This window comes from Aedes albopictus, unplaced genomic scaffold, assembly GCF_035046485.1.
Source record: "Aedes albopictus strain Foshan unplaced genomic scaffold, AalbF5 HiC_scaffold_107, whole genome shotgun sequence".
NCBI lineage: Eukaryota > Metazoa > Arthropoda > Insecta > Diptera > Culicidae > Aedes > Aedes albopictus.
In genome coordinates, this window is record NW_026916449.1 from 64,737 (window position 1) to 75,000 (window position 10,264).

At 39.6% G+C, this 10,264-nt stretch overlaps 1 protein-coding gene across 1 annotated transcript; it reads left to right on the forward strand.

Annotated features, from left to right (window-relative positions):
• Positions 1 to 1,508: 1,508 nt before the first annotated feature.
• On the forward strand, positions 1,509 to 10,264 carry LOC109402176 (synaptic vesicle glycoprotein 2C; the record flags this gene model as incomplete). The annotated part of the gene is given in 10 exon segments (XM_062843205.1): positions 1,509 to 2,264; positions 2,559 to 2,652; positions 2,731 to 2,949; positions 8,267 to 8,429; positions 8,492 to 8,561; positions 8,975 to 9,008; positions 9,072 to 9,213; positions 9,269 to 9,407; positions 9,597 to 10,065; positions 10,134 to 10,264. Coding segments are annotated over 9 exon segments (1,371 nt in total), but the record flags the coding sequence as incomplete, so codon positions are not given.

Here is a 10,264-nt window from a genome sequence, read left to right on the forward strand (position 1 = left end):
GGATTCCGTCTCAGAGTGGATTAAAAGCTAGTTCAACAACAAAATTGAGAAAATCGGTCGCTTTATGGTGCAACAAAACGTCCGTTGGCATTTTCCATTTTGGACTTGGATGATATACCTTGGGGCTTCATATCAGAAGTCGTGGAAGTCGGCGTTGGAATAATTGGGAGGAGATGGAGACGCATGGTCATTAGTAGTTACATACCATACAATCAACCAGAGCGCGATTGCTCAAATTCAATGCATTTAGGTATTCACTACCCGCCAATAATATGGAATCGTTGCAATACTCAGTATTGCAGCACCCAAAAAGTTTGGCATCACCCAAAATAAGGAGGAAAAATAGAGTAAACCTAGAACCAATTAGGTTGTGGGTACGAGTTACATTTTGAAAGAGAATTAGGGGGGTCATAAATGCCTCAAAGACCTGAAATAATCACATTTTAGGGTGATGCCAAACTTTTTTGGGTGCTGCAATATTCAGTATGAGTGTTGCAATATGCGATTCCATATTTATGGCGGGTAGTGTATGATCTCTCTAAATGTGGAAAATTTTCGTTTTACAAGATTTTCTTTTGAACGCACTACATATTCGGTTTCGGACTTGAATTTAACAAGTTTAGATCTATTTTGTTCACGTCAAAAGTAACAATATCGTTGATCGATGTGGTGGACATTTGCTCTGTTATCGACACAAATTTAAATTATTAGTAATGTGATAACCATATCAAAGCCCACCTCAGAATCTGACAACCTGCAAACATTTCTTTCTTTGGCATAGAAAATAGTCTAAGATATAATAATAAACTCATTTGATGTAAATACGTTAAAACCACTCAACACAAAATTGAGTGAAATCTGTGCACAATTTCCTGATCACACACATTATATTTACAAAATCAACTTGTGTGTCCACATAAGCCTAGGGCTTACAATAGCATTGGCATGGCATTCTGCCTTGAACTGCCAGTGACCTTAGTGAACCAAAAAAAGACATTTTATATCCATAAGAGCGTGAAAGTTATTCCCAATTATGTGTAACTGTTATGCATTTTGTTATGAAATGATGCATCAATTAATAAAACTCAATCAGTTTCAGTTTAGTGTTAAGGGGTTTCGGCGTGATATAACGTTCAGCTAGCTCATTCTTTAATCGAATAGACATTTTTTTAAAACGAAAACTAATCAAGCGCACTGAAACGGAATGCAAAGTCTAGGAAGGATAGAACAGTTTTGTAAACAACACACCCAAAAATGTCTAGCTATAGCAACACTAGATAACGCCCACGTCATCAACAACGAAAGATGCACATCGCAATCGCTGCCAGTGTAGTTGGCTAGTGAAGTGACTCAAATCAAGTGCAAGTTTAAGGATTCACGGGCTTCAAGACGCGCGGCAATCGTGACACAATTTTCCTATCACGTCTGCATCTGATCGTGATGCCAAACAAACAAGTCTAGTGCTAGTGGGGTCGAAGAACACAAAGAAAACAAAAGTGATGCACTTAGATCACTTTTCGTTTTCGGTTAGATAATTTAGTTTAGTATGATAAGGAAGCATTAATCCTGGCATATTTCAAACCAAAGATTCATCAATTCAACTGATTTTAAGCAAAGAACCATAGGAAAATTACCTACAAAGATCGTCATGAGCAGCGAAGTGATGTAGTGTGTAGAACACGTTCTAATTTTAAACAATGTTCTACAAGTTTCGTCAGTTGGGAAAGTGTGATCGGGGAAAGCGGATGTACACTAGTTGTAATCTGGTGCTCGTTCGTTAAATAGAGAAAGCTCAGTTGAATTGTTTCCTACGTCTGGGATATCCATCGCGATTCTAACGGATTTTATTTTTACATGTCGTGAAAGTCAAGTGCGCAGTTTGAATTCATCATACTACGAGTGACCTCGTACAATATTGAAGATATGATTTTGTACTGATTTATTATCTAGTCTGAGTGATAATGCTGTGATGCTACATGGAGTGAAAATCAATTAGAAAATTAGAGTGTATTACAGAAGTGCTATAGTCAAAAGCGTTAGTTAAGATAGTTGGACAAGTACATGTATCCCTTATATAATCGACCAGCGAAAATCGAAAAAATTGTTTGCTCGAGTTTTGTGTATTGTGCAAAAATGTTCAAGAAAAAATAGATTTGGAGAAATTAAAAGTAATTGATTTAATTTGTGGAGAGCTGCAGTGAAGATAACTATACCACAAATAATTATAAGGAAGAAGAATAAGATATCGTAGATTTAAAACCAAGGTACGTTATGCAAAAATATTCATATCATTGTTCAAATATACCATCGTTTAAGATATTCTGGATAACGATATTCCAAAAAACGCTACATCGTATTGATACAAATCTTTCAAACAAGAAAAAATAAAACATTCACGTTGCAAACAGACATACACATATAAATAGCTAAAAACGTTTCTCGGATGAGCGTCACCAACTATGCGAAAAACAATATAATGTGGACGCTGTTAAACAATAACAAATACCATAGAAAAACATTTTAGATAACGATGCATATTTCGTCGTTTCGAATTGCAGGCCAACGGAACTGTTTTCCTACTGAAGCGACTTGTAAAGGCAGATACTAGAGAAGAACGGAAGCGCGCAATTGTCTATCTACGGCTAGTTATGGGTAACTCAAACTCGCTTGTGCACACACACATGATGTAGGTATTCTGTAAGACACAAAATGTTATTTTTCTTTTCGCAGGATTGGACTTTATTCAGGGAGGCAGTGCCGACTACGAGAATGCTCTTATTTTAGCCGGATTTGGGAAGTTCCATTTCCTGTTGCTAACAATATGTGGTCTAATCTACGCAAATACAGCGGTCGGCATAACAATTATTTCTTTCGTCCTACCGTCGGCGACGTGTGATTTCCAGATGAAATCGGAGGATAAAGGATGGCTGACTGCTGCGCCGATGCTGGGTAAGTGGTGCTGGCCTTGGGGCCTGTCCATAAACTACGTAGACTGTGAGGTGGGGAGGGGACGGGGAGGGGCCGTGTGGTCTGAGATGGCCAAAAATGTGTCTACGCAGTTTATGGAAGGCGCGTTATCAACATATTCCTATTTTCTGAAATCAAAATTACATAGGTACGAATTATTGCAAAAAATATATAAGCAAATTTAGTTTGAAAGCAGCAGATGTTTACAATGATCGATTTCTCTTCATCGAATTTCTTTTTCTTGAAGGGTTTACATATCTTGAGGATGAGCTCTTTTATTGCGTTATAATGCGTTAATGGTGTACCTGCTAGACAATTCATAAAATTCATAAATACAGTAATGTTCCGATTTTATCACGCCCTCCGCGCGTCAATCCTTAATTGTTCATTAATTTGCTGTTACATTTGAGGGGAAGTATTTTCCCTCTTCTTCAAAATGAATGTTGAAGGCACATTTTGCGACGTTAAAAATATTGAAAATGCGTATAGATTTTGTAGAATATTCAAAAGCATTTTTGAAAAGGGGCGTGATAAAATCGGAACAATACTGTATTGGAACACTAGAAAGAAAGTTACAGCGCATTGTAATACGCACTCTTCATAGGGGCTTCGGACGTGCGGTTAGCGGTTAGTGGCGTCAGTCGTATAGGCGTTTCGTAAGCCTCGGAATGCGGGTTCGATTCCCGCTCCAGTCGGGGAAAACTTTTCGTCAAACGGAAAATTCTCCATTGGGCCACTGGGTGTTATGTGTGTTGTCCGTGGTCTAATGTTAGTGCTTGTTCAGTCTGTGCAGCCTCTGGCTGAAGACTTTCTTTTTTTTAGTTTTTATTAACGTGTATTTTAACTTAAATGCTAATTCTACACTCACTGGCTGAAGACGGTGTAGTGACGTGAAACATTAAACACCATAATTTTGAAATTGTTTTTGTTAAAAAGTACCGTTACGGTGACCACGATACCTAGTTGGTTGATTTGAAAACATATTTTTGAATGTTCGTATTTCAAAACTTGAGGTACATACTGAACGATTCACTTAACCTAATTTACAGCTCTTTTGTCCACTTGGGTACTGCGAGAACGATTCCACTTGGAAGCTGTACTTACACTTTGTACAGCGCCTAAATGTATTCTATTCTTATTCTACTTTATCGCACTGGTTCCGTTGCGCTGCTTTCACTTTCAACCCTATCATGGTAGAATGATGAGCACGAGGATGTTGATGTGTTGCTGTGGGTTGTTCCAGTTTCCAGTCCGGTTGGGGGTCCATTATGGGTTGCCGTTCGCCGATGTCCAAGTATCAGGGATTATTTGAGCCATGGGCTCATAAGAGGGTCAGTGTCAGCTACTCTCAGGGGGAAGAGCAACTGCCGAAAGTGCCGGGGCTGGGATCGAACCCATGACCATCTGCTTATGAAGCAAACGTGTGACCAACTGCGCCACGGTCGAGCGGCCGTCGACGAAGCCGGCTTGAAAACTTCCCACAAAATTCATTCATCTTATCTTGGGTGAAAGATGACGGAGACGGAGAATGATCTGAGGTAACACTTTGTAGGCGACATTCAAAATTGCTCTGAAGTTCTCACATGCCAACTTGTCACGTTTCTTGTAGACCCCTTCCTTCGACTCCCCTGGTAGTTGTTCGGTCTTCCAGATCCGGACTATTAGCTGAAGTAGGCAGCTGGTCAACTTTTCCGGGCTCATTTTGATGAGTTCAGCTCCGGTGCCATCTTTTCCAGTTGAATTATTGTTCTTGAGCTGCCAACGTGGGAGTTGGCTCGTTGGTTCTCCCTACTGTACTGACGTAGTCATTTTTCCCGCTGCTTTGGTCCTCTATGTCTGCGCTTCTCACGACATTCAGGTGCTCATCGAAAGTGCTGCTTCCACCTTTCAATCACCTTAAGTCTGTCCGTTAAGAGGCTTCCGTCATTTTCCCTGCAAATATCAGCTCGCGACACAAAGCCGCTGCAGGATGTATTGGGCTTCTGATAGAACTTCCGTGTTTCCTGAGATTGAGAACGGCACAGCAGTTCCGTTTCCTCGTGCTCAGCTTCTTCTAGGTTCTGATCCTGGATTGCAGTTCCGTTCGTCAATCAATACGTGGTCGATTTTTCGTCTGGTTTGGTGATCTCCAGGTTGTGTTGGAAAAAGATGCTATGTGTGCCCATGTTTTTGGAGGTGACGAAATCAATGAATCGCAGGCTGTTTTCGTTCGTTAGCTAGTGAGCGCTGAACTTTCCAATCGTATGTCTGAATTTTTCCTCCTGGCCTCACTGACCGTTTGGGTCTCATATGATGATCTTGACGTCGTGGCTTGGGCAGCAGTCGTAAACGCTTTTAACCTGCGCATAGTATGCGTCCTTAGCATCATCCGTGATACGACTCGTATGATATGCTATGCACGTTGATTATGCTGAAGTTGAAGAATCGTCCCTTCAACTTGCACATTCTTTTGTCGATCGGTCAACAACCGATTACGAACACATCTGTATATCGCTTACATCGCAAAGTAAACTGTTCCCAGCTACGTGTGTTTCCGCAGCTCTGGTAAGTGGTATGATTATCTCTAAACGTTCGCACCATTGATCCTGTCCAACACAACTCCTACAGCGCTACAATGCCGAACCTGCGGTCATTCTGTAGATCGGTGAGTATGCGAGTTAGGGTGGCCCACATTTATATGATAAAAAAAAATCGAAAAATACCTAGTCTTATCTCCTGAATCAGCTACGTTCAAAATTTGAGCAAAATCGGTGAAGCCTAAGAGGGAGCTTAGGCTTGAAGTTTGTATGGGAAAATTTGGCCAAATGTATGCAGAAATCTTGAGTTCATATTTTTGCCGCTAGGTGGCACTGCACAACGGTCCACGAAACAGATTTACGAGGAAAGATGCATTCAGCGCGTTCAAATGATATTTTAGATTAATATGGTCTTCTACGAAGTTGTTCCTGAAAATAAGGCCCTCTTTTCAATATACATGAACATTAGGGTGGTCCATATTTTCAAAGAAATTGGGAATCAAACTTTTTTATTTGCAAGAATTACTATATACATTCTTTAGGAAAGTTGTAGATCTATCAATTTTAAATGACAAGACAATTTCACCGTCTTCGACCTTGCGGCCTCTACAGACTGAACATTACAAACATTCGACAACGGGCAACACATATTACACCCAGTGGCCCAGTGGAGAATTTTCCGTTTGACGAAAAGTTTTCCCCGACTGGAGCGGAAATCGAACCCACACTCCGAGGCTTACGAGACACCTAAACGACTGACGCCGCTAACCGCTCGGCCACGAAGCCCACAATTTTGAGCAAGTTTGCTGAAGACACTTTTTATGTAGCTTTAAAGTTGGCCGATCTAGAGATATTTTTCTGAATTAGCTTAGGGTGGTTCAAGAAAAACCGGTTTTGTGGCGTAAACTTTTTCAGCTTCGATTTTTAATCAAAGTCGCCAAAGAAACACTTGTAGAGCATTTGAAGACGCGTCGTTTCGTGCGCTGAGATGGTCGTTATCTCTTTTGGTTCAAAAGTTACAGGCGTTTTTCTTAAAAAATCATAATTTTTTAAAAGGTGATATGACAGGTTGGGGCAAACATAAAAAATTTCTTTTGCCCGCATTCAAAAGAAGAAATGTTGTTATAAAACATATCAAAAAATTAGAGGGGTGTTATTTTTGTGGTAAAAAATAGTAAAAAATACTTGAAAAGTGCCTATTTTTTCTAGAAAATCAGCCATATCTTTTGAACGGAATGACGTAGCAACACTCTCAGCGCACGAAAATGCTCAAAATTGATAGATCTACAACTTTCCCGAAGAATGTATATAGTTATTCTTGCAAATAAAAAAGTTTTATTACCAATTTCTTTGAAAATATGGACCACCCTAATTTTCATGCACATTGGAAAGAGGGCCTTATTATTAGGGACAACTTTGTAGAAGACCATATTTGCCTAAAAACTCATTTGAAGGCGTTAAATGCATCTTTCCTCGTAAATCTGGTTCGTGGACCACTGTGCACTGTAAGCATTCAACATTTAAACTTTGTCGAAGACCGCAAACTGATTCGACGCCTAGTAATACAGTTATAACCCTAGGTAAAGTGAGGCATAATTTTATTCATATTTTTCCAGTACATATAAAGGAATAATATCAGTAATGAAATCTCAATCCTCCGCCTCACTTTACCTAGGGTATAACTTTTTTAACAGCCATCGGATTACTTTGCGGTCTTGGACAAAGTTGTTTATCATATAGTCATCTACAAGAATACCAAAGGTTTTAATTGTTAGCTCTAGCGTGCGCAGCTTTTCCTTTTTTCTCTCTCACTCTCGTAAATAAACACGAGAATGAGAAAGATAAAAAAGGGGAAATTTTCCTCTTTTATCTCACTTTTACTTGTGTTTATTGAAGAGAATGAGCGAGAAGAAAGAAAAAGCTGCTCTCGCTAGTGATTGTTAAACGTTTACAGCGCTACCTAGCTGCAAAAATCTTACGAATTCTGTATACATTTGGCCTTGTTTTCCCCTACAAACTTCAAGCCTGTTGAGCCTGTTCAAGCCTGTTAACTTGACCGATTTTGCTCAAATTTTGAACGTAGCTTCTGGGAGTGCAACAGATTTGGTATTTTTCGAAATTTTTGTTTTTCATATAAGCGTGGGTCACCCTTATGCGGGTGCTTCAAATGAAGTTGAGATGTCGGCAGTTCCATGTACTGAGTTTACTACTAAAACCTGACCATTATTGTGAACCTCCGGTAGCTGTTCGGTTTCTTAGATCCTTACTATCAAGCGGTGCAGGCCGGTGGCCAACTTTTCAGGTTCAATGCCATCCTTACAAGCTGCTTTCATGGTTTGAGCTGATGAGTGGCATCTTTTACTTCCTTCAGCGTGGGAGTTGTGTTATTTAGTTCCGTCCTCTGCTGCGCTGACGCAGTCGTTTCATCCTATCTTGCCCCTGACCTCCCGTGCTTACGTTCTCTTCGTACATGCATGATTTTTATTTTTATAAGTAACTGAAAATGCAGAAAATTCGAATGATAAGTGAGGGGCTGCCCATAAACTACGTAGAAGGGGGAGAGGGGGTTACGGCCAAAGTCTACGCTCCATACAATTTCGAAAATTTTGTATGAACAAAAGTTTACGAGGGGGATGGAGGGTCTGAGATGGCCAAAAAATGAGTATACGTAGTTTATGAACAGCGCCTGATCAGTAAGAATTTGCAGAATATTAAAGAAATTCACATACAGTTATCACTGAAGCAACTTGGTTCAACTAAACAACATAAGTTATATTTTTCAGGAATGGTGATTGGCTCATATTTTTGGGGCTGCCTAGCTGACACCAAGGGAAGACGCATAGTTTTGATCGCAGCCTTGCTATTGGATGGCCTCTCCGGTTTGCTTTCGTCCGTGACGCATATTTTTGGACTGTTTATGCTACTCAGGTTCATCAACGGATTCGCGTATGATTACAGTTAGTTTGATGTGTTGTTCACCTATTTATTTTGAATCTTTTTGTTTGCAGTATAACTGGAGCGATGGGAATATGCTTTCCGTATCTGGGCGAATTCCAGCCAACAAAGTATCGAGAGAAGGTAATGTAAAAAGATAAACACAAAATTTGAACATATAAACTCACGTGTAAATATTTTATGTTTCAAACTTTATGAATCGTAATGCATGCCTTGTTCTTGTAAAGGAAACATCTACCTCGATGTTCTTCCCAATATATAATAATATATTACCATTTGATGGTTTGTATCTAAAATTTGTATGAGATGAAAATGGCTTCTTCTGTCTTGGCAAAATTTGCAATAATTGAGTCCCTAAAGAAGATCCCAAATATGACTGAAACGTCGGATTAGATTAATTTGTTGGTAATATTTAAATTTTGTCAAGACTGAAAGAGGTATTTTCAGATTAACTTCCATTACCGTTGGAACTGAAAACCACAATTTATATTTTCAATATTCTTAAATTTAACGGACACTATGGCTTATTTTTTTAGGTGCTGTGCTGGATGGAAATGTTTTGGACAGTCGGTATGCACTAAAGTCTTAATGTTGAGGCACAACAAAATACATGTTTTAAACGTTGTCTTACAGGTATCATTCTGCTGCCAATAATAGCCTGGTTTCTGATCCCATTGACCTTCCGATTCAGTTATGAGTTTACACTTGGAGGCGCCCACATTTCCTGGGCATTCAGCAGTTGGAACCTATTCGTTGCGGTATGTGCTCTGCCCAGGTTTGTGTTGAATACTTCCGATGTTATCATTATTATTGATTTTCTTATTTTCTAGTTTGGTTTTAGGAATTGGCTTGTATATGTTTCCAGAAAGCCCAAAATTTCTGATTGAGTGCGGCGAAACCGATTTGGCACTGGAAATAATCAAGGACATCTATGAATGCAACTCTGGGCGGAATCGATCAGAATATCCCGTAAGTGTGTGTTTATTTGGCCTATGTAAAAATGGCGACCAAAAAGACAGTAGTAATCAGATGTCTATGCTAAAAAAGCAACCGACTCTCCCATTAAAAGAAATGAGCTAGCCTTTTACCAAATCATTTCACTCTGCTATTTCATATCACCTCGATATGTTGTAATACTTATACTTTTTTATATTCTAGGTGGAAGTTCTAAAAAGGAGTGAGAAAGCCAACAGCGTTATGGATACTCACAATAGATCAATACGCACGCTTAGTATTCGGAAACCCAATCACCTGAAAATACTTTTCAGTGAAATTTGGGATCAGACTAAAGCCTTGTGCAAACCGCCTCACCTCAAAAACACTATTCTGACATGTATTATCCAGTTCGGAATCACCAGTAGTTATTACACGCTCATGATTTGGTTCCCAGAGCTGTTCGATAGGTTCGAAGAATACGAAAAGCGATTTCCCAACACACCGGCCTCGGTTTGTGATGTGTCGTCTATAGTGCTGGATAACGTTAATGGAACCTTGGTGGATGACTTCTGTGGCGGTTCAATTGACACTAGCGTCTATTTGCACACGTTGTTTATCGGGCTTGCTTGTATTCCAACGAGCTTCTGGCTACCTTTATGTGTAAATCGTTTAGGCGCCAAATTCTTCCTAAGTGAGTTATATTCACTTGTTTGTTCCGTTATGGTCACATGCTTAAATATTTTAACATTTTATTTTCAGTATCAAGTTTGCTGCTCGCTGGAGCCGTGACTGTGGGACTCTATTTTGTGATTGATTCCAAGCAGAATCTGGTTCTTTCATGCGTGTTTGAGGCTTTGACGTCGATGGCGATTAGCACCGTTTATTGTGTT